General features: G+C 40.4%; 1 protein-coding gene across 3 annotated transcripts; it reads right to left on the bottom strand.

Annotated features, from left to right (window-relative positions):
- Window positions 1-665: 665 nt before the first annotated feature.
- Window positions 666-27,638, bottom strand: LOC124859613 (ATP-binding cassette sub-family C member 2-like). Of its 3 annotated transcripts, XM_047352499.1 has the most exons (33): window positions 27,544-27,638; window positions 21,787-21,963; window positions 21,554-21,691; window positions 21,329-21,469; window positions 21,117-21,245; window positions 20,956-21,011; window positions 20,626-20,872; window positions 20,294-20,481; window positions 19,555-19,732; window positions 19,059-19,109; window positions 18,855-18,977; window positions 17,688-17,753; window positions 17,431-17,568; window positions 17,167-17,313; window positions 17,001-17,085; window positions 16,836-16,902; window positions 16,583-16,709; window positions 15,516-15,692; window positions 15,196-15,363; window positions 14,769-14,952; window positions 14,555-14,696; window positions 13,191-13,284; window positions 11,653-11,872; window positions 10,662-10,816; window positions 9,356-9,511; window positions 5,947-6,146; window positions 5,034-5,160; window positions 4,820-4,921; window positions 4,019-4,162; window positions 2,718-2,876; window positions 2,470-2,636; window positions 1,466-1,660; window positions 666-1,326 (listed from the first exon to the last, which is right to left on the bottom strand). In XM_047352499.1, the coding sequence occupies exons 1-33, from the start codon at window positions 27,586-27,588 to the stop codon at window positions 1,197-1,199; spliced, it is 4,623 nt and encodes a 1,540-aa protein (XP_047208455.1). In that variant the 5' UTR covers window positions 27,589-27,638; the 3' UTR covers window positions 666-1,196. The 3 variants fall into 3 exon arrangements, with proteins under 3 accessions (XP_047208455.1, XP_047208454.1, XP_047208456.1); XM_047352498.1 differs by having other exon boundaries at window positions 18,855-19,109; XM_047352500.1 differs by lacking the exons at window positions 20,956-21,011; window positions 21,117-21,245; window positions 21,329-21,469; ... (1 more) ...; window positions 21,787-21,963; window positions 27,544-27,638 and having other exon boundaries at window positions 18,855-19,109; window positions 20,294-20,537; window positions 20,626-20,686.

Below are 27,638 nucleotides of genomic sequence, written 5' to 3'. Positions count from 1 at the left end.
GGATGGAGGGAAGGTCTGATTATTCTCTCTGCAGACCCGATTATTCGTTGCAGTCTGGACCTGTCCTGTTTTGTGGATGAGCCGAACCACAATGAGATGGATGAAGACAGGACAGACTGAATGATGGCAGTGTAGAAGATGACCAGCAGCTCCTGTGGAAGGTTGAACTTCTTGAGTTGCCTCAGGAAATACAGTCTCTGCTGGGCCTTCTTCCGAACAGTGTCTATGTGTGAGGACCATCTCAGGTCATCAGAGATGGTGGTTCCTAGGAACCTGAAGTGGTCCACGGCCAATACAGTGTTGTTGAGGATGGTGAGGGGGGTGTATGTGGGTGGTGTTCTCCGAAAGTCCACCACCATTTCCACAGTCTTGAGTGGGTTGAGTTCATAGTGCAGATGGTCTCACTGGTCTCACTCCGTTATTACACAATACGTTATTGCCCAATACTTAGTTATATGCTGACAGTGACTTTCCTGTGCTGTTTTTCGGCCTTCAAGATACTCGTGGTCAGCACACAGCTGGCTCTCGTCTCTTCCTCCATTCCTTGTGTTGCTTGTTGGTCTTCAAAAGACTCGTCAGCACGCATTCGTCACTCCTAGTCAGCATACAGTTCTCTCCCTTATCTGCTCAACCATAAACTTTACACAGTATTACATATTCTACTCTCAGCTTTTTGCTTTTACTTTAATCACAGTTATAAAACCATCACTTCATTCTTTTTATTCATACATCACAACTGATTGACATTATATGTCTTTCATATATAGCTGATTAAGAATCTCTAAACCTTAATGCTTTACTTTAATCATCAGTTCACAATCATATTACTATTTATATGTGTTTTAACTTGTTCATTAAAGATCACTCATTTCATTTAATACTTATAGAGAATAGAAAATCATCATACATAATTTCTAGGGTTACACTTGTAGTTTGTACTTCTGCAAAAGATAAGACAGATAGTATATGACTCCATACAGGCCTCTCCAGTCTTTTAGTCCCAGAATGTGGAAATATACTTATTTTACTTTTTATTGATTCAACTGTGAGCATTTAATAAATGTCGCATGAATTACATGGAAAGATCTCACCTTATTTTGACAAAATATACATTAAACATTCAATGGTCCTGAAATTAAGCACGGAAAAAGAGAGAAATTAAATTGTCTTTTAAAAAACTAAGTATAAGTCCTTTATCAGACAGCTGTTATGCTCCCATGTGTTATCCCAGCATCCTTTGCCATGTAGTAGAAATTACCTCGCTTTTCCATCAGATTGCTTGGAGAATCAAATTCCACAATTTTACCAGCATCAAGGACCATCACCCTGTGAAGCAGGAACATGTTTTAACACAATAACCTACCGAGCAGCTTTCATGCTTACTATGACAAATAAACAGCTAAAATGTGACTGGATTGGATGTGTGTCAGGATATCTCACACTCTTGTGCTGAACACTCACTCACCTGGAGCTGTCCATGATGCTGTGCAGACGGTGGGCGATGGTGAGCACCGTGCAGTGGGAGAACTCTTTGCGGATAGTATTCTGAATCAGCTTGTCTGTCTCCAGGTCAACGGCTGCTGTGGCCTCATCCAGGATCAGGATTTGAGACTTTCTCAACAGCGCTCGAGCCAGACACAGCAGTTGCCTCTGCCCAACACTGAGAAGGGAGGGCCAAATGTTCAAATCTCATATTCTGAGATCTTTTAGCCTACTTCATGTTATCAGACAGGTTCTATTTAAGTGATTTATTGATTCTGAATGAGTTTCAGTAATTCAGGCTGGGTCCAGCTATTGAAACCAAGTCACAGTTAATACAGATAATAATGTGGGGTATTATATTTTAACATAAGCTTAGGTTGGTTTGGGTATCTCTTTATCTCTTAATAAATGAAATCATCATTTTAATGATTTCAGAGGCTTTTTGTGTTTTTCTATTTATTCAAGATATCGTTCTGTGGTGTCATGTGACAGAAAAGCAAAAACAGACAAACATTTTTTTATGGCACTGTATGTGAAAAATATTGTGGACTATGAGAACAAAGAGGGGAACTGCTTCTCCTTCACTGGAAACAACATTGTTCAGGGATCAATATTTTGCATCTTCACATGTAAAGAGGAGGGGTAGTGAATACATCGGTAGAAGGATCCTGAGGTTGGAAGTGCCAGAGAGGAGGCCTAGAGGAAAACTAAAGAAGAGGTTTATGGATGGAGTAAAAGAGGACATAAAGGTAGTGGGTGTGAGAGAAGAAGATGCAGAAGATAGGGTTAGATGGAGACAGGTGACTCGCTGTGCTGAACCCTGAAAGGGTTCTCATGTGTAAGAAAAAGAAGAAAGAAGAATATTGAGTATAATCTGAGTTATATGTTTACACATTTCTGACATCTCATGGTTGAATTTTTCTGCAGCAACATGTCCTATGTACTGTGGTTTGAAGTGTTAGCACTGTTTAAGACGATGTTGCCCACCTGAGGTTTTCTCCTCCCTCTGAAACCTCATGTTGTAATCCTTCCTGCAGCCCAGCTACATATTCATTTAAATGAGACAGCTCAAGGACCCTCCAGATGTCCTCATCACTGAATTTGTCAAATGGATCCATGTTCATCCTCAGCGTCCCAGAAAACAAGACTGGTTCCTAAGCTCACAGAATCAAAGTTAGTTTACTTATCAGAAAGAAGATGTTGCATCTGCATTTGTTTTTGTCTCAAATTTTTACCTGTGGGATGATTGTGAGCCTGTTTCTTAGATCATGCAGTCCAATCATAGAGATATCTACATCGTCAATAAGGATACGTCCTTCAGCTGCTTCAATAATGCGAAACAAGCAGTTTGTTAGACTTGATTTCCCAGCTCCTGTACGGCCCACTATACCAATCTGGAAGCAGTGAAAGAAAAGACTGCTAAAAAAAAACCCTGCTAAATAATGTATTTAAAAGATATTATAAGCCATCTGTTTGATAGATGCTGTTAGTAGGTCCATCCCAAAACCATTGAAAAATACAATTATAAGCTTTTATGCTGTGATTAAAATCAGGTTTAAACTTTAGAAAACTGCTATATCTCCAACAAATGCATTGTTAGATATGATGTTATTATTTTCAATGCCAAGTATACATTGCAATTATCTCTGCTTTATGTTATATGCTTTATGCTAAAAAACTGTGATTTGTCTTGTTAACTGGTGTCAGTGAACACATAACACCAAATCCAGATTGATAAAGAAATTCAAGAGTCCAGGAAAAATTGGTGAACAAAGTTAATCCACATGCAAACCTTTCTGAGACCAGAGATGAAAACAAAAGATTAATATTGCTTCCTGAGGATGCAGGGCAAATAATTAGAGGAGAAACGTATACATGCACTGCGTATTGGGCTGTCACAATGATTAAAAGACAATACAGATGGTCCTATCTGTACTGTGACTTTAAAATGATGTTATCAAACCTATTTTATATTATTCTATAGAAGTCAATAAGGATGTCATATCTTTCACCATTTATTATTACAGGTTTGGCTGCTAATTAACATCAAATGATTATGATATTTTCCTAAAACTTTTCTTCACAACACAATGAACAAAAACTGCAGAATATACCATCTTTAAAAGGTTTTGTTAGTCTGAGCAAACTAAAGCTTAGGCAAATTAAATGCTTTTCTGTTTTGGAAGTTGCTGTTTCTCTTTCTTCCAACTGGATCCAATGGGACAACAAATAATACATTCAGAAGTGTGGGATCAAAACTTTGCCTGCAGATTATATTTATCTCAACATGTTTTTGCACATGTATCCAATAAATGGTCTCTACATGAACAACCAATTAGGCAGGTAGGATGATATCATTTAAATTGAAATTCTTATTAAAACTGCTATACATTTTTTTCTCCTGCTTTGTAAAAAAAAACACTTAATTAGCTACATCCAAACAATACTGCTGGATTAGCAGCTTATTTCTTTTGATTTTTCAAATAAAAAACTAATTTGAGCAATGTTTTTTATAAATCCTTCGACAGTGACAAACCTTCTCAGTGCCGGCGATGTCACAGGTAATCCCCTTCAGGACCAGGTCCAGTTCAGGTCTGTAACGGACCTTATAGTCTACAAACTGCAGCCTTCCTGCCTCTGGCCACTTCTCTGCAGGTCGGCACTGAGTCACCCAGGGAGCCTGTAGAAAAGGCTTATCAGGTTTATCAGTTATTATCAAGTTCCTCTATGGTGCCTGTCTTGCCCCAAGTTTTTGTCTAAATGTTCTGCGTGGTACGAAAATGTCAATAAAGAGACGGGCAAAAAAATGGATGTTAATAGATGACCTTAGTTGTGTCACTAGGTGTCACTTTTGTGTGTGACGGTGTGTATAAGGGAGGAACTTTTCTTCCAGGTGGCCAAAAAGAGAAAATTGTTTGTTGATTGTTCGGCTGCGTCATGTTGAATGTCAAAAATTCGTGGATGCAGGAACTGGACTCGAACTGCGAATACAGCTTATTGGTCAGAAATAAAGTCTTGAAGTGACCAGATAAAGACATCTGGATATATTGAACTCTGCAAGGACAAGATGGATTCCTTGTTAAAGGGGAATGTGCAACAACTCCACCATTTCAGGATATTTGAGTGCAAGCTCAAAGTTAAAGCTCCTAAAATTATAACACCAGCTAAATGATCTGACAAAATTCTCTATCAACAGAGAAGTCAAAACTTTAAAAAAGGAATCATAAATAAGTTAAACCAACCTGAAGAAAATAACAAGGAGATTTCAGTTAGCAGAGAGCAGATGTGTATACACCATTACTGTTAACAGCAGAGACCGGTATAACGAACAACATACCTCATTCTCAAGCTCAGAGTATTCACTCACTCTCTCCACGGCTACAATGTTAGTCTCCAGTTCTGAGGTTAACCTCACCACCATGTTAAGGGTTAGAGTTACCTGAAAACCACAACAGGAAATAGGAATCCAATTAAAGTACTCAGGGCTAATATTAATACTGTTATTCTTGTATTTTACATTTTTGTTTTGAGATTGGGATTAAGTGACTCACATTGAGGGCATATGATATAGAGAGACCAACGAGGCCACTGTCAATTGAGTTTCTAGAAATGACAGCAAACAGAGCTGCAAAAAACACCACAAGATTTCCTAGAAACTGCAGATGGATGGCCAGCCACCTGTTGAGCAAACAAACACCACATAGAACCCTAAACATAAACACAAACACATATGTATGTAAATATCACTGTCTGGGCCTGATATGGGGCCAGTGCAGACCAAAAAAAAAGCCTCACAAACGGGCCAAAATGGGACCTGTAATGTTCACAAAATCTGGGGAGTGTGGTTTCCATAACATAAGGGCATTGTTATATCCTCATTTGTAAATCACTTTAGTTGAAAGCATCTGCTAAATGCATAAATAACAACATAAAGGGCCACATTGCAGCCTGAACAGGCTTACTTAACTTGCAAGACAGTTTCCTGTGGGACCAGTTTTAGACTAGTAGTTACAATGCCCACCATTAGCATGAGTTCTCCTACTTGGCAAAGTGAAGGACCTGGGTAAATGTTGGCTGCCAACAGTGGCCCCACATGAACATGGTTTTTATTCCAATGCCTAAGGCAGGTTTTAGGCCAGGTTCCACTGTAGAGTAGCGAGAGAAATCCTTGAAGTTGATGCTAAAAAGCAAATATGGAGTAGAGTACACCACATGGGTTGGTTTTGGGCAACCGTAACTTTAAGTTATCTGCTTGGAACTCACATAGGGGCCAAAAGTTGCAACATTTCTGTAGGCTCCATTTGGGCCAAGTTCCATGTGTGTAATTTATGGCATAAGTTTGTCCTGCCTGATGCTCTAAAGTAATGCCCAAACAAGCATGTTCACCGGACTACTGTACAATAAAGATACACATGAGAAATATAAACTGTTTGGTTGTGTTCAAGGGTGTCCTTCCATACTGACCTATTTGACATGATCCTTAAATAGATACTTTTCAAATTCTCATCGATGGTTGCTTCATTATGTTTCAGAAACCGTTCTTGATGGTTGTATGCTCTTATCACGGACAGACCCGACACTGTCTCACCAAAGTGAGAGTATATAGGAGAGCGAGACACTGACTCCAGGCGACGCAACTGTCGGGAAGTTGCAATGTAGAATCGCTGGGTGAGGATGGAGGAAAACAAATTATATCAGGTTAGCATGGACTCTCTTAATGGTGCGTTCACACCAAACGCGGATTCTGCGAATATTTCGCCTCATTTGTGTGCTTTTGCCCGCTTGACATTCCGCGTGAACTCCGCGTTGGCATTTGGCAACAAGAGGCAACGCTTCGCCGCGTCATCAAATAGGAGGAGCTTCCATCTGCTGCTTGCTGGTTTCAAGTGAACATGCTGGACATGGATTTCACGGAAAATCACGGTGTTTTACCTGTGGAGTGCCGAAAAACGCCGCCGATGTCAATGTCCCTGGGTTCACCAGATTCTTCAGGGACGGGAACAGTTCGAAGAGTACCACCACCTACTCCAGGAGTTGCGTCTGGATGACGGTACTTCCGTCTATCCAGGACCCAGTTCGAAGATCTACTGCCCCGTGTTGGGAGACGAATCGGCCTCTGGGACACCAACTACCGGCGACCGCAGTGAAGCCAGGCCGAAGCCGGACACCGGACACTCAAGCTCCGCGGAGCCAGCGGCATCCAGCCCACGGCCGATCCGAGTCAGGCACCCAGATTTCGGCTAGCTGCTCTCTGTTGCTCCCTCTTCTGACGCGCGGTGGTTCACTAGGGACCGTCAATAAGTTTCCGAACTAAACAATCGTGGAAAATCTAAGTGCCTGAATCGGATCAACCATGAGCTAGATGCCGCTAACTCCGCGGAGCTTGAACCGGCGCTGTATCCCCGCTGCTGAACGCCTGTCCATCTGTCTTCGGTGAGTAAATAAATCTCAGCTCAATAAAAAAACTGCCTGATTTTTAATGTCCACATCTCCTAAATATAAGATATTTGTGCCTAAACATAACCAGGCCAGGTCCTTTCTGTACTCGTCTCGGTAAAAGTAATTAGTTCTGAGTCATACAACTCTGGCTTGCCGCACACCGCCACTATGATCTGGTCCTCCATCTTCACTGACAACCGCTTCTTCTCCGCTTTGGTCCTTCACCCTACGTCACAGCCACATCCAGTCCCTGATTGGTTGACGCGATGCGAATTTAGGAAAAAGTTCAGATTTTTCAACTCGTCCATCGCTCTCGCTTCGCTCTCGCTTCGCTCCCGCTTCGCTTGGCGTGCCTTCCGCGCCGCCCCCTCTGTGTCCTTCGCACCGCGCCACTCCTCAACGCGACTCTACATAGGTATAACATGTAAATTGGCCGCTCCTTTCGCAGAAACCGCGTTCAGTGTGAACGCACCATTAGAACTGTTACAAGACTAAAGTCATTTTGAGCCACCCCTGTTTGCCTAAAAGTTTAACATTTTGACACTTGCTGTTTGTTTGAAGGTGGTATTTAAAAAATTGCAGTCATTAAATGCCAAAAGTGAGAAATCCTTCCGGTTTAGGAAACTATGGACTCCTTTCAAATTTTATACTACTGACACATTTCAAAGAAGTTGTCAGAGAAGCACCCCTCAGATAATTTGATCATTTAGCTACAGATTTATAATTACATTGAAAAGAGGATCAAAAGCTGAATTTTTTAGAAGAAAAGACAGCTCTTTACATTCTCTGACATCAGCTGGCAAATAGTTTGGTGACTTGAGAATATCCTTTGTAAGCAAAAACCTGAAAAGAGTGTTACTATTTATGCCACATCTCCTGCAAGACAACCCAATAAAATCTTTGTGTGCAGTTACATTTTAACGCCCTGCAGGCCGAAAAAATTTACTGGATATTTATTATCTTGAGACCCTCTGGCAGCCATGCATATTCGTGGAAATCTTGGTGAAAGATCAGTAGAAGTCTGCTGGCCGATGCTGAATCTTTATTTCTTTTTTTTTAATGAAAGGAAAGTTAGTCATTTTCAGTTAAAAAAAATAAGCATTAAATTAAGTTTTTTTTTTTTTTTTAATAGAATGGAAACATATGACTAAAAGTTTTCCCAAGTTAAGGGAACTGCCTAGTGTTAAAAACTGACTGATTAAAAACATGACCTATGTCTCAGCACATATTGTTTTTAATATTACTTAGGTCTTTCATTAATTTTTTATTTCACCTTTATTTAATCAGGAAAGGTCTCACTGAGATTAAAAATCTCTTTTACTAGAGCGTCCTGGCTAAGACTGGCAGCAGCGATGTTACACGTCGTCACAACATACAGCCAACATACAAAATTGTGCAATTACATACCTGAAAAAGAATTATAAACATCAAATTATTAGAGGAAACACATTTTACAATATGAATAAAAAATTAATCAGGTAAAATAACATAGTGATGTTACAGTTTCCCTATAACTTAAAAGTCTTTTAAAAGATTCCAAAGAGACCAGCTCCCTAAATTGTAAATCATTTTGTAGAAGGTTCCAAGCACAAGGAGCAGCAAACTGAAAACCCTTCTTACCCTGCTCAGAACAGACGTTTGGAACTGACAATAAGAAAAGGTCAGCAGAGCAAAGATGACAAGAACCGGTGCATTTCTGAAAAATATACATTTGTAAATAAAAAGGGAGCTAACCAAGTAGACCTTTATAAATAAGAACATACAAGTGCCGAAGCCTGCAAGACGCCAAAAAGGACCAAGCAATATGATTATAAAGTACACAGTGATGAGTAAGAGCTCTGAGGCCAGTGATGAACCTTAGAGCTCCATGATAGGCAGTATCAAGAGTTCTTATACTCTGAGCTGATGAGTGCATGTACAGTACATCGCCAAAGTCCAACAATGGCATAAATGTGGAGTCAACAAGCCTCTTCCTGGCCTCATCGGACAGACAAGCCTGGGTTCGAAAAAAGAAGCCCAGCCTAATTCTGAGTCAGTTTACAAGCCATTTAATATGGGATGTAAATGAAAGTGTATAGTGAATCCAGATTCCAAGATATTTGTAATGGCTAACATATTCTATTTGAGGTCTGAATGGTATGGATGGGCTGTCATTTTAAAATATAAAAGCACGAACAGCAATTCTCCCAATCTAGAGAGGACAGGGACCATCTCTTAAAGATAGTAAACTCACGATTGCTTACGCTCAGGTCAAAATGGCTTATGTCATTGGGACTTAATGCTGGACCCTGTTCTGTGCTTACAGAACATGGGATTGAGTTGCATGAGATGAGAACAACTTTGTTTGCATTACAGGTGTATGAAAGAGGATGGATAGGTGTCCTGGTCATGTAATATTTTATGTTATTTCACATCATCTTCTGGGTTAACTCACTTGTACAAAGAAGTAGATCACAGCCAGAGGAATGATGATAATGATGAAAAAAGGAGTGGCAAGACAGAGGAAAAACAGTGTCCCCAGTACGCCCAGTAGATACATGATCCAGGAACTGAACATTTGTGGAATGGCTTCATCTATTGTGAATATGTCCTGCAGCAACAGTAAAATAAACATAGTATTTAACAGTTTTTAAATAAAAAAGTTATTAACAAACAGCAGATTTAAAAAGTTACAATCAAAAGGGATTCATCTATTTTATTTTCACAACACATTTAAAAAAAACCATACTGTTGTGGTGTGACATTTTGGATTTTGTTGTGGTTTTATGTTTTGACTTTAGTTTGGTTTTGTAGTCATGGTTGTTTATTTCCTGCCTCCTAGTGTTTGTTGTTTTCTCTCCCCTTGCTCCAAGTTCCTTTTGTGGTTGCTTTCCTATTTCTTGTTATGGTTTTCTTCTTATTATTATTATTATTATTATAATAGTTCTTTGTCTCCATGGATTCTCTTGTTTAGTTTCTCATTTAGCATCTCGGTGTTTTATAATGTTAGGTACTTGTTCTCTTTTCTAGTTTAATTCCTCGGTTTAGTTTCTATAGTTCCAGCCTCCCTTATTGGTTAGCTTTAGTTATTGTTTGCTTTTGGTTTGCACATATTCTAGTTTCTTTGTTTACTTTAGTTAATCATTATTCTTGGTTCTTATGTTTCTCCGGTTATTTATCTTTGTCCATAGCTTCATTTAGATCTGGTTCCCTGATTCTTGTTTATTCAGTTCTTTGCTTATAGTTTTGTTTTGTAGTCCTGTTCCCCTGGATTTTTGTTATAGTCTAGCTCTTGTTTTCCCTTTTGTTTTATAGCCTTGTCCTCTTAGCTACCGTTCATATTCCCTCAGTTCTCTGCAGCCTGGTTCACACCTGTTTTTCATTCTCCTCTGATTACCTGCCTCTGTGTCTCATTGGTTCATAACTCACTCCCCTCTGTTTATAAGCTCTCTGGTTTTGATTGTTCGTCGCTGGTTCCTCTCTTGACTATGTTCAGAGTTTTCCATGTACCTGCCGAGTCTACCTTTTGTTATGTTTTTGGATTTTGACTATGTTTGTACCTGCAGTGTTCTTTGCTTCGCTTTTAAAAGAACTTTGGAATTAAAGCTTAAGCTTTTCTACAACATGCTGCTGCCAAGCTCTTGTCTGTGCTTTGGTCACTCTAAATCTCAGAACACCAACACATACAAGGCAGTATAAACAAAAACTCACAACAGAGAGGATAAATTAGAAAAATAACTAAAGTGATCATTAAACCCCACCTTTGCAAAGCGATTGAGGACTCTTCCAACTGGTGTAGTGTCAAAGAAAACCATGGGGACTCTGAGGATGTTGTTAAGCAGTCTTGAATGCAGAATACAAGATGCGTTGACAGCAGCTTTGGCCAGAAGCAGCGTGCCAAGGAACACAAATAAACCTGGAACAAAACCAGTTTATAAGATGAAGGTGTTCTGGGACAAATTATTTTCATTTTACACAAAGAGGTGATTTTAATTATTAAATTCAATTACATGCTGTTGAAGGTTTATTAATTGTGTTTGGATCTGTACAGTGTTTTAGAGCCACATTTGGGACAAACGTTTATATCAAGATAAGATAAAACATACAAGCAATGCCATTTTGAGAATCATAATTGAAAGCCGGGTCATCAGAGATATCTAAACAAGTACATATAATGCATAAAGTATGACATCAGTGTTAGAAGCGTCCATAATGGACATTCAGCCTGCAGGGGTATTACGTTTGGTTGAGCAGTGGGATGGAGAATGACTAAATATTTCTGTTCCTCCTACAGCTGGGCCGTCTGAGGCCCTTTCATGAGAGTGATATCTTATATTGCTCAGACAGGATGTTGGCCAGCTTCCCTGGGTGTGTGGACAGCTTCTGCATTTAACTCCCATAATTGTGTGGCCACAAAAACAAGCCGAAATCTCACTGGTACATTTGAGCTCATAGGATAAAACATCAAGCTGTTGATTGTTGTTGAGTGTTAAATGATTTTTAAAATCATAAAAAATATTAAGCTTAATCTGTGGTGTCATAGCAACAGTCCATAGTACAATTTACAATCCAGGTGACCTTGTAAGTAGGAGGGAGTCTTTGCTTTCTGTGGTGTAAAATGCAGTTTAAAATAATTAAACTCAGCCCCTTAAGCAGTGTAACGAGACGGTACACATTTTGTTGTTGCTGTAACTCAGCAAACTTTATTTTATGTGTTTTATGACATAAATTATATAAACACTGTTTAGTTACCCTGTGCCATTCCAAGAGCACCAAACACCCCCACCCTGGTGTCCCTCTTCCAGGGAGCATATGTCTGGTTGTAATACTCCACTGCATCATTGGTCCAGTCACTCAGCCACAGGTTTTGACCAATGAAAGCAACATTCTGCATTACATAAATGAAGAGGACCCAAAAGGTATATCCCCAGCCCATGGCTCGCACGTACTGGAGGCAGACTGAAAATTTAACCTGGATGTGAAACAGAAAACACACACCAGGGAAAACATTTTCAAATGTTCTAGCTATACAGCATAGTGCTGTGAAAAAGCATTTGCTCCCTTACAGATTTCTTGCTCTTTGTTTTTTCACATCTACATCAAACAAATACATACAAAAAGCAGTTTTAAATGATTTCATTTATTAAGGGAAACAAGCCATGTAAAAAAGTAAACATCACAATTTTGTGGGTCAATGTGAAAAACAATCAAGAATTAGCAAAACCTGGCAATTAGTCTTTTTTTTTGCAGTGGGAGAATTTTTGGTCCACACCTCTTTGCAGAATTGTTTTAGGTTGGCCACATTGGATGACAGTTAAGCATAAATAGACAGTTTAAAGTCACACCACCGCATCTTTTTTGGACATAAGTCTAGACTTTGACTAGGCCATGCAAAAACCTTCATAATGACATTTACTGAGCAAGGCTTACTCATATGTTTTGGATCATTTTACTGTTGATTATCTTTAGCTTTATTTTACAAACTGATACCCAGTCACTCTCCTTCTGGATTTTATGGTACAAAACTAAACTAAATAAGTGTTTTAATGCCTTTGACACATTTCCTGTCTGCTAGACACCTGTTAATACAACACATAGATTCTTCTGTCTTGGATGAACCATAAATGAAACTAGGACTCTGAAGCAAGATCACGTAGAGTTAGCTGCCAACAGTTTATAGGTAGAAAAAGGAGGGTTTTAATCAGTGAAGTGCTGGAGAATAGGCTGATGGATAGGTAATTTATTTGTATGAGTGAAGAAGACGTTTAGACTATGTCAGTGTAGAGTTAAGGGTAGCTGTTGTTTTATTAATATTTCTTTCTTAAAGATTTCCAGGAATGCTAGTAAGTGATACAGGACGGTGGACAGGTAGATGAGCACTGTACTGGGAGCACACGTGTTCTCTAGGATCTGTAGGAATTTCACTACGAGGTGATTCAATGAGTCAGGGAGGAAATGACTTAAATGTCCTGCCAGGAGAATGTCTTGGAACATGATGTTTTGAAATTTGAATCAGGATTTAGAAAATAAATCCAAGCCAAAGATGAACAATCTGGTAAATAACATGGGCTCATGCTGGTCCTTATGTACAGCTGACCCTAGTAAATTTGATGAGCTTATAAGTTAATCGCTGCAGTTCAAGCGGTAGCGAGCAGAGGCCAAGCTCTGTTTATGAACCAATGCGGCGGACCTCATCAGCTCGGAAAGTGGCAGCAGATGTTTAGGGCAGAAACAGAAAATCACAAACACCCTGGGAATATGACAAATGAAGTTGATCCAAAAACCTATACCTGTCCTGTTTCCATAGTCTCCTTCTCAATTAGCCTCTGGCTTTTCTTTGTGTTTTCTGGTGTTCTTAAACTGCTGCTTTTTCTTAATCTGAAACTGAGGAAAGGACAGAGCAGAGGAAATGAGACAGGTGAGGAATAAAGCATAAATCATAGAGAGCACTGGCTGATAATACAGTGAAGCTTTTAATTGCAAAGTGATATTTCTTTTATTTTTCACAACACTACGTTAGCCCAGAAGGACTGTCTCCACTATCTAAACAACGCCTATAAAAAATATTCATCTCCTTTTTGTGCTTAATCCTTGAATTGATTTTCTAAATAAAATCATGGTCAATGTGATTTTATATGTGGGAAAACAATAAAAAGAATACTCTTCAATGTCAAAATAAAAACAGATTTTTACAAAGTAAGGTGAAATCATTAAGTAAGGTGAAGGAAATGATTGTAAAAAAAATTCACGCCATTTAAATTGACTGACCTAATTCATCAGAAGTTCAGCTAAAAGGTGCATCCTATCCTGAGCACAGTTGGTGTGTGTCTGGTTTATTAGTATTCCTGCTACAATTATAACATGAAGACAGAAGAACACTCCATGCAGCTCAAAAAAAAGTAAAAAATAAAAAGTTTACATGTAACCTTGCCTGGGATTTACCCAAACACATGTGGGACACTCCAAGAAAGACGTTCTTTAGTCTGATGGGAAAAAATTTAGTTTTTTGGTCATCAGACTACATCAGCATCCACACCATGAAGCACAGTGATGGAAGTGTTATTCTCCTGGGATGCTTCTCAGCAGCAGGCTCCAGAAGGTTTGTAGTGGTAGACGGGAACATAAATGAAGAAACATTTGACTAAGTCTATCAGAGAACTACAACTTGAGAGGAGGCTTATTTTCCAGCAAGACAACAACCCAATGCAGCAAAAACTACACAGAAATACTTCAAACACAACAAGGTGAAGGTTGAGGATGGCCACATTAAAGCCCAGATCTCAGTCCTGTTAAGTATTTGTGTCTGGATTTAGAAAGTGCTGTTCAAGCCTAATCCTCAGTCAACCTGATAGACCCTGAGCTGTTTTATAAGGAAAAATTGAGAAAAACTGCAGTCTCCTCATATGCCAGCATGATTAAGACATACCAACACAGAATCAGTGCTGGGATGGCTGGCCTGAAAAAGGTGGATATTTTTATAGTGATTTACTTAACCTTTGCTGTATTTGTAAAAAATCAGTTTTCACATTGACAAGCAGTTGTAACTACTCTTTCAGAGTCATGATCATCACTCTGTCTGTCTGTCTGATTTCACAAGAAAACAAAATGAAAAAGTATTTACAGTGGGGATTTGTACATTACAGTTGGATCAAACCTGCTTGTGTTTCCTCTCTGGCTCCGTTGGATGCTGCTTTCCCTCTTCATCATATGAGAAACAGCATCCTCCAAGGGAGAGTCTGGCTGAATGTCCTCTGTGTCTGGGATGAATTCTAAGTCTTCTGCATCATGGTGTTCAGCTTAAAGGATATTGATAAAATAATTATCTTTTATCTACAGTCCTGACATAGGATTGGAATTCATGAGATTACCTTCCTCTGAATGTGTCTGATTGTCTTGCTCTTTGTCGTATGCGTCTAAAAATTCAGAGAAAGCTCCTTTGCTGGCGCGGAGGTTCTGGTAGGATCCGACTTCAGAAATCTGTCCATTTACCAAAACTACGACTTCATCTATGTAAGGCAGGAAACTAACGCCATGAGTCACCAGGATACGAGTCTGCAGAGACAAAAGCACATACAATAATAAAAGGTATTCTGCATCATTAGGTCTGCATACTTAATCACTCCGGTATGTAGAGCAATTTGATTGAAGACATTACACAGTTGTTCAGACACCAACTTTACCAAAATTCTGTGAGTCTGAGCCAGGGAAAGATTTTCAATCTATTCAATTAAATATACAAGAACTTATTCGTTTTTGTTTTTTTATCCAAGACATTAACCTTTAATCACTACAAACCTTGTCTTTGAGAAGTCCGTTGGGTCCAATAACTTTATCAAAGAGATGCTTTCCCACTTGAGAGTCCACAGCAGACAGGGGGTCATCTAATAGAAAAATATCAGCCTGACTGTAAGCTGCTCTGGCCAAGCTGACACGCTGTTTCTGACCTCCTGAGAGGTTGATACCCTAAAAACAAATTCACAGCACATGATAGCATCAGGTCTACAAACCCTTACAAGGCTTTAATTTATATCACAGTTATTTGACATTTACCAAAAACATTTAATGCAAATAATTCTAACATCGTTAACTTCTAAAATCTGAACGCATGAACTTACCTTTTCTCCAATCTCAGTGAGGTCTCCTGCAGACAGCAGCTTGAGGTCTGGGCCAAGAGCACAGGCCTCTATTACGTCTTGGTACCTCTTGTCTTCATAGGGAGAGCCAAACAAGATGTTATCCCGCAGAGTGGCATTTTGGATCCAGGCTTGCTGTGGTACAAATGCAAGGGAGCCCTGGGTGGAAATACAAAAGATTCATCAGGTGTAAAGTATAAGTCTCGAGTAACTATAATTTTATTTAAAAGTTATGTCAAAAGGAATTTATAGCTTGAGAGTTGTCTATAATTTTCACAATCAGTTTGAAAAAGTCCACAGTGCCTAATGAGAATAAATGTGGTTTAGTGTGTTTTGTTTTTATTACACTAAACATGCCTGTTTATGGAACATGTTGTGTATCGTTCATTTTTTAAGTATTTAGCTGTCTTTTGTGATTAGGTTACCACACAGTAGAAAGACCATTTGTTGGTTTTTACAATATTTGTCACTCACTATTCATAGTAATCCACAACTTCTTTTAGTAAATGTATTACATGTATTCTTTTAGTGTTTTGCATGAATACTAAACAGAACATTACATTGTTATTGCATTGGCTATATGGCCAGAGTTGTTAGCCTGTTCACTGTGCACAATAAGATATTTCCGCTTCGGAGGTCAATGGATCACCACCAAGGTAGCCATCAGTACTTGTTCCCAGACCACTTTCATCCACCTCAGTTTCCACCAGCAGTTTTTTTAATATTCTCCACTGCACGTTTAATTTTAGCAGTTTTTGACTGAAGCAAATATTAAAATGTCTTCCTGCTGGTGTCAATTAGTGTAAAATCATATCAAAACTTTCAATTGTTAATTTAACTTGTTGGAATTCTCATACCGCCACCAGTGGTTTTCTCTATGTATGTTTGAAAATTATGAAAATACTGTATTCTTTAGACGTCTGTCAAACAATATTTGTATTTCTTTAATAGAAAATTAATAATTTAACAAATTATTAATGTTTTTACCTAATGTAACAAATAAAACACTTAGGAGAGTGTCAGAAGTTATGACAGAAACAAAGCATTACCTGAATGTTAATGAAACCTTTGGTGCTGTGCATCTCTCCCAGGAGGGCTGACAGAAGTGAGGACTTCCCTGAGCCCACAGCTCCTACTACGGCTACCAGCCCACCAGGCTTAATGTCCAGTGACACACTGGGAAACACAGGCAAAAGTGAAGTGAATTAATACTGCAAAATACATTAGGTTTAAAAGCTAACTTTGTGGCCACATGCTGTAAAATACATGAGAATAACGTTGAACTCAACATAGCACACATACTTTTTAAGGAGAGGATCAGAGTCTTTTTCCCAGGCAAAAAAACCATCACATATGCTGACAGCAGAGTCTAGGGAAAGAAAATGTATGGATACAGATTACAGCAAATCATTGAGCGAGATTTCTTGATCATTTAGTGATCAGTGCACACATAGATGGATAACTTACTAAAACTAGGGTCATGATGTACAATGTCACTGTCAAGATCATTCCCCCCCAAAAACTTCTCCAGTCTCTTCTTAGACACTGCTGTCTAATGTGGGAAAATAACAGGTAATTAGGGTTTTATTACACCTCTCACCTTTGTGCATGCAGCAATTACAACTGTATTTACCTGCACAATGGACGCAATGAGCATTGGAAGCATGCTTAGTGGAGAGCGAAGGATGTTGAATAGAGAGATTGATGTGAAGGCTTTCTCAGCAGTTAATATGTTCTCTGAGCTCACACTGACAAATACAGCAAATGTGGCCAGAGAAACCTTAAACAGACAAAATAATACAATAAAACTAACTCAAAAATAGAGACAGGATTAGCAAAAAACGTCAAGGACCATTACAGGCTTTAGGTCACTTTGCAAGCACCTAAGATGACTCACCAGAGCAGGAGCACAGCTGCTAATAAACGTGGAGACGGATGTGAGATATGCAAACTTCCTCATCACCTTCAGCTCTTCTCCTCTAATATATTCAACTTGAGTCTGAAAGGACGGCTCCCACGCAAACAGCTTCAGGACCTGATAAGAAATTTAGGATGAAGAAAGGAACAAGGGTGTTGAAGTGGACAGAATGTTTTTAATAAATTATACCAAAATATCTAAATATGTCAGAAAGGGTTCGACCGTCTGGGGATTACCTTGATTCCATTGAGTATTTCATTCATTATTTTTAATCTCTTGTCTTTAGATTTCATGTTTTCTGTCTGAAAGCAAACATAATGCACTTTATTATTAATATTATGTGACAAGTATCAAAAAAATAGAAAAAACTCAAACATCTTAACAAATGAAGCTCAGAATAGGTTGTTGAACATTTTTATCCCTATTCAAAGCACTTACAAGATAAACACGTGAGTATCAGACCTGACCCTTATGAATAAGCTGCACATCTGGAGATAAGGTCTTTAAAGCCAGCTAAGTACCAAAGGACCTAATGAAACATGGCTTTGTAACCCTTTCCAGAATGATTGATGCCAATGACCTTGTATCTTTTTGTTGTTGAAATTTCTTAGATTGGAGCGAGATGTGATGCTTTTTGAGATGTGCTTCATGTTATGAGCCAGCTTCTATTTTAAGTGATTGATTCTTCTTGAGTCTAGCAAAAAAGAGCCAGATGCATCCAAGTTCCGGCCAATGGCATGCCTCTGCAGAACATGGAAGCCTACACCTCATTGTGGTCAAGATGAGTAAACACTAGGCACCATACATGAGAATAAAAGCTGAAGGATGTAAGGTCAGATACATTATTTCTTACCATGACCTGAAGCTCCCTGCAAGGAAATATTTTTCTCTATTCCTTTGATCACTTCTACTCCTGCTGTGTTTGTGGCTGACTCAAGAAAAACTACAGTATGATGCAAAGTTGGGCGCAAATTGTTAATTGAACTAAAAGGTGGTTTTGTGCTAGAATGTAGCAATCTGCCTTTGAATGTACAGAAGATAAGCAGATAATGTGTGCTAAACCTGAGTAAGAGGTTGTGCAAGTGAAAGACTCTAAAGGCCAATTCAAAGCAAAAATTGTAAGTTAAGGATGATGCTATCTCCTCCAACTCTCTATGACCCCACCTGTTCTGCATCAGCCAGATAATTACAAAGAATACCAGTACATCTTTGTACTGAAGAGGAGAAATCCACCATCTTGTGTGTGGTTTTTAAATTTCTAATGTATTGTATCTATCTCTAATTATAAAATGTATTTTAATCTCTAAACAAAGTTTAAACTAAAACATTCTATAGTTATCAGACAAACCACATTTATATACATGAGATGTAGCAAGAAAGTCTTTATTCTCAGTTTCAGTGACCTGGATTTCTTTGGCCTTGTTGGCTAGCAGTCCATTAACTGGCACCATTAGCACCATTACTGCAATCCCTGCCAGTGTTGAAGGTCCCAACTCCATCCACAAGAAAACAATGGTCACTGTGATCTGTAGAGGGCAGGACCAGAGCAGATGAATGAAGTTGGTCACGTCGTTGAAGCGCTGGGCATCTACTGACATGAGATTCACCGTTTCTCCCACAGTTGACTCTTTACGGTTATCATTAGACATCACCAACACCTTTGAAAGAGGACAGAGAAGAAGAAACAGGCAGATAAAGAAAGGGATAGGAAATTGGGATATTGTTGATACGAGGTTTGAAATTAACAGTATTCATAAATGAACTAAACAAAAGATTAAGCAGCTAAGATGTTTTAAATGGTTTTTATAGTCAGTCAAATAATTAGAAAGTATACAACTGATTTAGTCATGATGCAAAACCCTACAAGATTTTTCAGATTAATCTATGGGCTAAAGTAGTCAACATACTGTATGTCTGTCTAAGCAAACAACAGCCAGAACATTAGGCAACTAGTTACTGTTGTGGGAGTCTTTTAAATAAATGTACAAATTATTTATTAAATTAAAGATTGATGTTTTAGCTTAATCTCAGAAAATGTAATTGCTTTCTTATGAACAAATGTTTGGTTAAAAAGAGTTGTTCTGCTGTCATTCCTGTTGTTACCTTCTTGTACACAGCTGCCATGAGGGCAGTTCGAACCTTCATCCCCAGAACAATACATCGCTGGAAATACTGCTGCAAGAACAGAGACTGCAGAAGAGCCACCACCAGCAGCAGCACTGCATACAAATATCCTTCCCAGGCATAGCTGGTTTTGTCTTGAGTGAAGGAGATGATCAACCTGAGCAAGAGAATAAAGAGGTTAATCGTCATCTGTGATGATTATGTGACACTCATGATGTTCTTCTATGTAAATCCTATGCTGGGGATGGGGGGTTGGTCCTTCGCCCACTGACCTGGAGTTATCAGTGGTCATTTCAACTAATCAATGAGTAGTTAACAGTTAAACTCTGCATGTTTAGATATTCAAGCTTTAAGCCTCATACAAACTGAAAACCTGTTTGTATGAGGCTTTAGATAGCTTAAGTGGAAGATGCACAAAGATAAAACAACTCTGGTAAAGTCAAAGTAAATGCTACTGGTTAAAAACAAACGTGAAAAACTATGTGGTAACCAGACCTTGACTCAAAGTTTGTGACTGAAGTGATTCTCCATGAATAAAGAGTAAGAAGACATAGAATCAATCTTTAGTTTTAAAGTGATACAACTTGAATTTGTTTAATCTATGCTGCTATTATAACACATTCAGTGTGAATAATCTGTAAACAGTGTTGTCTACAGGGCAGTTTGAATCTTACAAGCCAAACAAAACAACTGGCAGTAGATTATTTCTACAACTTACTTCAGGAGTTGAGGACTGACAAAAGCCAGAAGGTCCTGCAGAAGTTTGAAGAAGGCAGATTCAATCAGAATCCATTTAAATGTCTTGTAAAGGGTGGTAACCAGCCATGAATTCGGATAATTAGTTTCTTCTTTCGTTTTCCCCTTTTTCTTCTTCTTCTTTTCATCCTCTTTCTTTCCTTTTTCCTCCTGATGCAAAATATGTAAGCACATTCTTTAGGAACACAACAACATATGGGGAGCACCTGGAAGAGAATCAAGGTTGTTGCTGAAAACAAAATTAATTGAGGATTAAAAACCTGGACGGTTCTTTGGTAATTTGAAGGTTCTCACCATCATCAGCACATCCTGACTCACACCTTTCCCCAGACCGTTGCTTGGAGAAGCTTCTTCCACTTCTTTGCCTCGGCTTTTGATCAGTTTATCCTTCAACTTTTTTTGATATCGGATCCGAGCTTGACCCAACTCGTACTGCATGTGATGATCGAAACGCTGGCTGATGTAGCCGGTGCTGTCCACCTCGTTCAGCTCCCACATGTCCTCCTGAACCAGGGGTTTTTTGTAGCCCTTCACCACCATGCTGGAAAAGCAAGAAGAAGTCTTAAATTGCAGCACATAAATTAGGTTTTCCTCAAAGTTTTTTGGTAATGGTGTTGAATTTACCTGTTGAACCAGTGAAAAGTGATTCTGCTCAGGAACACTGCACCAGCCTCTGGATTCTACAAAACACAGATGTTGATAAATGTTAATGATGTTAGAATAGGTTGTTGTGTTGTATTTCATTATAAATCTCACTATTTCAACACAAAAAAACAAAAAACAACCTTTTTCACAAGCTCTTTTGCCTCAGGAGGGATATCAGCCAAAGCGGAGAGAATGAGTGCAATCACCTCCAGCCCAAAGGAAGTGTAGAAAAGAAAAAAACGAGGGACAACTCTGACATTTCCCTGGGTCTAAAGAGATGTTAAAAGGAAAGTTAATTAAGTATAATTTAAATCTAAAACACTTTTCCGCTCTGTTCTTTGGTTGATTATACCTGCTTAAGAGCTTCCCGTAGGAGGGTCTGGAAAGTGAAAATGTCACAAAGAACAAGGAGAAGCCAGAAAAGGAAAAGACTAGCAGAGTCTACTGCTCTTTCCTTTCGTCTCACTCCTTCCTGACACAACAGCACAAGGATCTGAAAAAAAAACATATCAAAACACAAAACAGTGAACAATCTTTAGATCAAAGCAAATATGTGGATATAAAACAATACCTTTACCCATGTGACAGTGAAGAGGACTGGGTTTGTGTAATATACAGCAGAAACTTTCTCTCCTGAGCTGTTTGGACCAAAATCTTCTAGTAATGTGACGATCAGGCCTCCAATGGCTGTTAGGAACAACAGAAGCACCACAATCTGAGGAGAGCAGAGACAGATCAGACTGATTATTCAGATGCTTCCATCTCAGCATCACAAATTGGAAGAATTGTTGTGTTTTAAATATTCAATACCTGTTTGCAGAGGTAGAGCTTAGTCCGGTGTTTTGTATTTGCTCGTGATCTTCTGCATAAAGACATGAGGTTCCATGGAGAGCATAGCCAGAGGAACCCCAGGGGGATCCAGACCAGAACTGTCTGCTCCACACATACTGGGAGGTCTGGGTCTTCTCTCTCCACATAAGACGCATTCTGGGGTACAAAGACAAACATAATCCTAAACACGTCACTGAGCATTAAAAGCTGCTCTGAACCAGGACATTACAGCATCTTCAGAGAACAATGACTCACAGCCATTTACAACTCAGTCCACAAAAACAAAAAGTCTGAGAACTTTGTATATACCTTTAATTTGTGTTTTTGGATGTCATTGTTTTTACAGTCATTGACAGTGATTTCACAGAGATGTTCCTGAACCCATGGGAAATATTTTAGTTGCAATAAAAGTAGTAAGAAACATTTTCTTTTCATTTATCACTAAAAGGGAAAATATTTAGATCCAGAAAAAAACTCAGTTTCACCAGTTTTTTTCATAAAGAAATCTTCAAACATGTTTTGCAGAAGAAAGATTGTTTTAATCAGTGAAAGAATCTGTGAGCTAAAGTAGTATTTCATTAGAAAAATGTGTCGTTCCATACAAATCAGAAATGCTTGGTGGACATGTTGAATCATGTCCAGGATGAGCTTTATTACAGTCACATGTTGTGCACACAGAGGTCATGCATGATTAGGTGCCTTAAAAGTTGAGAGAACTGACACATTAAGGTGAAAAGCTTGAAAAGAACAAAAACTTTGGACAAAGTTTTGTGCTTAATTGAACATCTGTATGAGTTCTGGGAGTTTCTTTCTGTTCACCTGTTTTACCTGCTACTAACCCCATCCAACCTCTAGATGGCACCAGACGTGCGGTAGGAGCTGAGTCCACAGGTGTTCTCCATCAGCCTCATCGGGAGAGGAGCTTAAGTACCCAACGTTGCCAACACTCCGGCGCCTGAGTGTTAACCTGCAGTGGTAACTAGCTGGCTGATTCTTTTCTGAGTACTTACCTTCTCGTGTCCTCCTTCCCAGGTTACCCCCAGTTCCGAGCTTCTTATTCAGTCTGCGTATGCTGAAAATCCAGACTCTGTCTCCGCAAGAGAACTTCACAAATTATCTTCTCAGTTGGCTGCATTTGGGTTTCAAGTCTCCTCTCGCTACCTGTGAACGAACTATGCTCACCTTCCATCGTTCTTCAATCAAAGATCATCCACCTGCTGCCACCTCCACCTCAAGTGCAAGTAAAACAGAATTACCTGGACCTTTCACTTACCTGACATGCTCCCGGAGTATCCGTCATCTACCTTCTCCTCCCCCCTGGCAGATATCCTAATCACCCTCTGTAAGCAAAACATATCAAGATCAACAACCCAGAATTTTAGCTGTCACTTACCATTGATCCCCTCTCCACACAGTGGCGAGTTCCTGTTTCTCCAGCAATCAAAATATTTCTTAATAAACTTGTTAAAACTTTTCCTGCTTTCCTGAGTGTATTTCTGCATGTGGGTCAAATCAGCTAAAAAACGATGACATAACACTCAGGCCAATCTGACCCAGCATATACGCTCAGGAGGACTCTTTCAGATCATAGCCTCCAGATCCAGTCCCACGGAAACTCACTTCGATCACTCTTGGAACAACGCCACACAAACCAACAGATTGAACAGATGTTCTCCTTAATCCAGCATGCCCTAAACAGTCTAAGCCCCGCTGCACCAGGAGGTGCCGCTGAGTCCGCCGTCTCACAGCAACTTCCTCATTCCCTTGACGTCATTTCCCCCAATCCGACCATAAGAGAGGGTCCGCCAGTTGTAAAGGGGAACCTGACGTACCACCATTTCACCCCTACCAATAACCAATTCACCATACCAGCTACCATCTTGTTCTCCAAAGACATTTATCAGCTCTCATTGACTCAGGAAGTGAGCAAAGGTTTATTGACCAACGTCTGGTGGAACAGGCTCAGATGGACACTGAACTCCTTCCTATCCCTCACCTGGTTTCTGCCATTAACGGTAAGAACCTTCAACACATCACACACAAGACCAAGCCTTTGGAATTAATAATATCTGGCAATCATCGTGAACTGATATCCTTCTTTGTGTTTCCTGTATCTCAGAATCCCCCAGTGTTAGGTTTTCCCTGGCTCCAGAAGCGCAATCCACTCCTTAACTGGTCAAACTGTCAAATTAGTTCCTGGTCCACTAACTGCCTCTCCTCCTGTTTACATTCAGCCATTCTACCCAAACAACCAGAGCATGATCCTGGAACACCAGAGTAACCTGACTTAACATCAGTTCCCGGGGAGTATATGGATCTAAAACAGGTCTTCAGTAAGACTAAGGCTCTGTCCTTACCCCCTCACAGGCCATATGACTGCGCCATTGACCATCTCTCTGGAGCATCTCTGCCCCCCAGTCGACTTTATAATGTCTCACGCACAGAACGACAGAAAAATATATCACTGAGTCCCTAGCTGCAGGAATGAATTGTCCCTCATCGCCTCCACTAGGGGTAGGATTTTTCTTTGTGGGGAAAAAAGAAGGATGGATCCATTTGTCCATGCATTGACTACAGGGGACTCAATCTTATCACAATAAAGAACGAATATCCTCTTCCACTCATCTCCTCCTTATTCAAACCCGTACAAGATGCTACCATATTTTCCAAACTTGACCTCCGTAATGCTTACCATCTCGTCCGAATCCGCCAGGGGGACGAATGGAAGACAGCTTTTAAGACCCCTTTAGGACATTTTGAGTATCTGGTTATGCCTTTCGGCCTCTGTAACGGCCCGGCCGTATTTCAGGCCCTAGTGAATGATGTCCTGAGGGACTTCATTGATCATTTTGTTTTTGTGTATTTAGATGACATCCTCATTTACTCAAAAGACCTCTCAGAGCATGAGCCTTCAATGCCTCCTAGAGAACCGTCTATATGTAAAAGCTGAAAAGTGTGAGTTTCACAAGTCCTCCGTTACCTTCCTCGGATTCATCCTAGAGGGTGGGCAGGTTCGTTCAGACCCAGACAAGATTAAGGCTGTACTCAAATGGCCCACTCCTGACTCACGTAAACAGTTTCAACGGTTTTTGGGCTTTACCAATTTTTATAGAAGATTCATCAGAAACTACAGTCAAACTGCAGCTCCATTAACCACTCTGACTTCTACTAAACACCCTTTTGAGTGGACTCCACAGGCAGATGCAGCTTTTCATAGACTCAAGGACAGTTTCTCTTAAGCCCCCATTCTCATTCATCCAAACCCGTCAAAACAATTCACACTAGAAGTTGATGCATCTGACATTGAAGCAGAGGCTGTGCTATCCCAAGTTTCTGACTCTGATGGCAAACTTCACCCTTGTGCCTTCTTTTTCTCCCGCAGATTCAATCCAGCCGAGAGAAATTATGATATGGGAGACAGAGGACTCCTGGCAATAAAACTGGCCCTGGAGGAGTGGCGTCATTGACTGGAGGGCGCTGAACACCCAGTTGTGGTATGGACAGATCATTAAAACCTAGCCTACCTTCAAGCAGCCAAACGCATTAACCCTCGCCAGTCTCGTTGGTCCCTCTTCTTTTCATGTTTTAACGTCTGGATCTCATACAGACCTGGTTCCAAAAATATTAAGCCCGACGCCCTCTCTCGACAGTTCTCCCCGGACGACTCTGACAAGGATCCTGCTCCCATCCTACCGCAAAGTTGTGTTGTTTGAGCCCTCACGTGGGATGTAGAAACCTTGGTATCCCAGGCCCTCAGAGATGAACCATATCCCGGAACTGGACTCCCAAATCGGACTTACGTCCCATCAACTGTCCAGTCCCGCCTGATTCACTGGTTCCATTTATCCAAATTCTCTGCCCATCCTGGTTTTAGTCAAACCATCGCCCTCATCTCCAGAAGGTTTTGGCAGCTGTCCCTTCATAGGGACCTTAAAGAGTATGTACAAGTCTGTACTATCTGTGCTAGAAATAAGTCCTCTAACCAACCACCCGTCAGGACTGTTGCAACCCCTTTGTGTTCCCTGTGTCCCTGTTCACATATAGCCCTCGACTTTGTCACCGAACTTCCCACTTCAAGAGGTATGACCACCATATTCACTATTATCAACCATTTCTCTAAGACCTGTCATCTGATTCCCCTCAGAAAACTACCCTCTGCCCTTCAGACAGCTCAACTTCTGGTGAAGCATGTTTTCAGACACCATGCAATACCTCTGGAGATCCTCTCAGACCGCGGACCTCAGTTCACAGCTAAGGTTTGGAAACATTTCTGCTTAGCATTGGCAGCTAAAGTATCTCTAACCTCAGGATATCACCCACAGTCCAATTGCCAAACGGAGAGGATGAATCAAGAACTGGAATCCATCCTCTGTTGTTTAACATCAACCAACCCCACAGACTGGAGCCAATTCCTGCCATGGGTTGAGTACGTTCATAATTCTCACACTTCTGCTGCCACAGGTTTCTCCCCTTTCGAAGCTTCTCTGGGCTACCAACCACCATTATTTTCCACGGACGAGAAAGAGATCTCTGTCACTTTTGCACGTCATCACACCCGTAGATGCAAACACATCTGGACAGCCACTGCACAAGCCCTTCAACGCACCACAGAAAAGAACAAAAGGTATGCAGACAGGAAAAGGGTTCCAGCTCCCCAGTACCAGCCTGATCAGAAGGTTTGGCTCTCATCATGTAACATCCTTCTAAAATCCAATGTCCAAGAAACTCGCCCCCAGGTTCATTGGCCCGTATGAGATTGAGGCAGTTATCAGTCCTTCAGCTGTCCACCTGAAGCTTCCTTCGAGTCTCCGCATTCATCCAACGTTCCACGTTTCTCAGATCAAACCTGTCACCACAAGTCCTTCTTGCCCTCCGGCCGAACCTCCTCCACCCACCCGGGATGGATTGGGGCACCCAGTCTATGCAGTCTGACGGATTGTGGACTCCCGTCGGCAGGGTCGCGGTTGGCAGTATCTCGTCAACTGGGAGGGCTATGGTCCTGAGGACCACACCTGGGTGCCCTGGTCTTTTATCTATGACCCATCTCTCATCTCTGACTACCTCTCCTCTCTTCCTTCCAACTCTACTGGGCCGCTAGGCGGCAGCCGTCGAGGGGGGAGTACTGTCGGAGTTCTGGGAGTTTCTTTCTGTTCACCTGCTTTACCTGCTACTAACCCCAACCAACCTCTAGATGGCACCAGACGCACGGTAGGAGCTGAGTCCACAGGTGTTCTCCATCAGCCTCATCAGGAGAGGAGCTAAGTACCCAACGTTGCCAACACTCCGGCGGCTGAGTGTTAACCTGCAGTGGTAACTCTAGCTGGCCAAAACAAGTCTCCTTGTGATTCTTTTCTGAGTACTTACCTTCTCGTGTCCTCCTTCCCAGGTTACCCCCAATTCCGAGCTTCTTATTCAGTCTGCGTATGCTGAAAACCGGTGAGTTCCTGTTTCTCCAGCAATCGAAATATTTCTTAATAAACTTGTTAAAACCTTTCCTGTTTTCCTGAGTGTATTTCTGCATGTGGGTCAAATCAGCTAAAAAACGATGACATAACGGTCATATGACAAACTTTAATTATAAGTTCTGACAGCTTTGTATTCATCAGGTTTTATTTGGGAAGATAAACAATTAAGTTTTCAGATCAGATAGGTTTATGCATCAAAATGTTTCATGAGATTAGACAAAAAAGCACAACCACTCTTTTAAACAACATCAACTCTGTCAGTTAAACTCACCCAAAAGACTGACCCACAGTACTCCTCCAGAGACGCAGCACACATAATCCGTTTCACTCGCCCGGTGATAGTTTGACAACCAGACGCGTTGTGAC

Source organism: Girardinichthys multiradiatus, chromosome 22 (genome assembly GCF_021462225.1).
Source record: "Girardinichthys multiradiatus isolate DD_20200921_A chromosome 22, DD_fGirMul_XY1, whole genome shotgun sequence".
In the NCBI taxonomy this organism is placed as follows: Eukaryota; Metazoa; Chordata; class Actinopteri; order Cyprinodontiformes; family Goodeidae; genus Girardinichthys; species Girardinichthys multiradiatus.
Note: the sequence above shows the minus strand (reverse complement) of the source record. Positions and strands in the feature narration are given on the sequence as shown.

Bases quoted from the DNA above. Each gene is read 5' to 3' on its own strand.
- LOC124859613 (XM_047352498.1), bottom strand. From the start codon at position 27,588: ATGTGTGCTGCGTCTCTGGAGGAGTACTGTGGGTCAGTCTTTTGG. The intron at 13,285-14,554 runs GTTTGATCCAAC...TCCTTTCCTCAG, and splicing joins CAGAGAGGAAACACAAGCAG to TTTCAGATTAAGAAAAAGCA. The intron at 5,161-5,946 runs GTCAGTATGGAA...TTTGCTCAACAG, and splicing joins TTAAGGATCATGTCAAATAG to GTGGCTGGCCATCCATCTGC.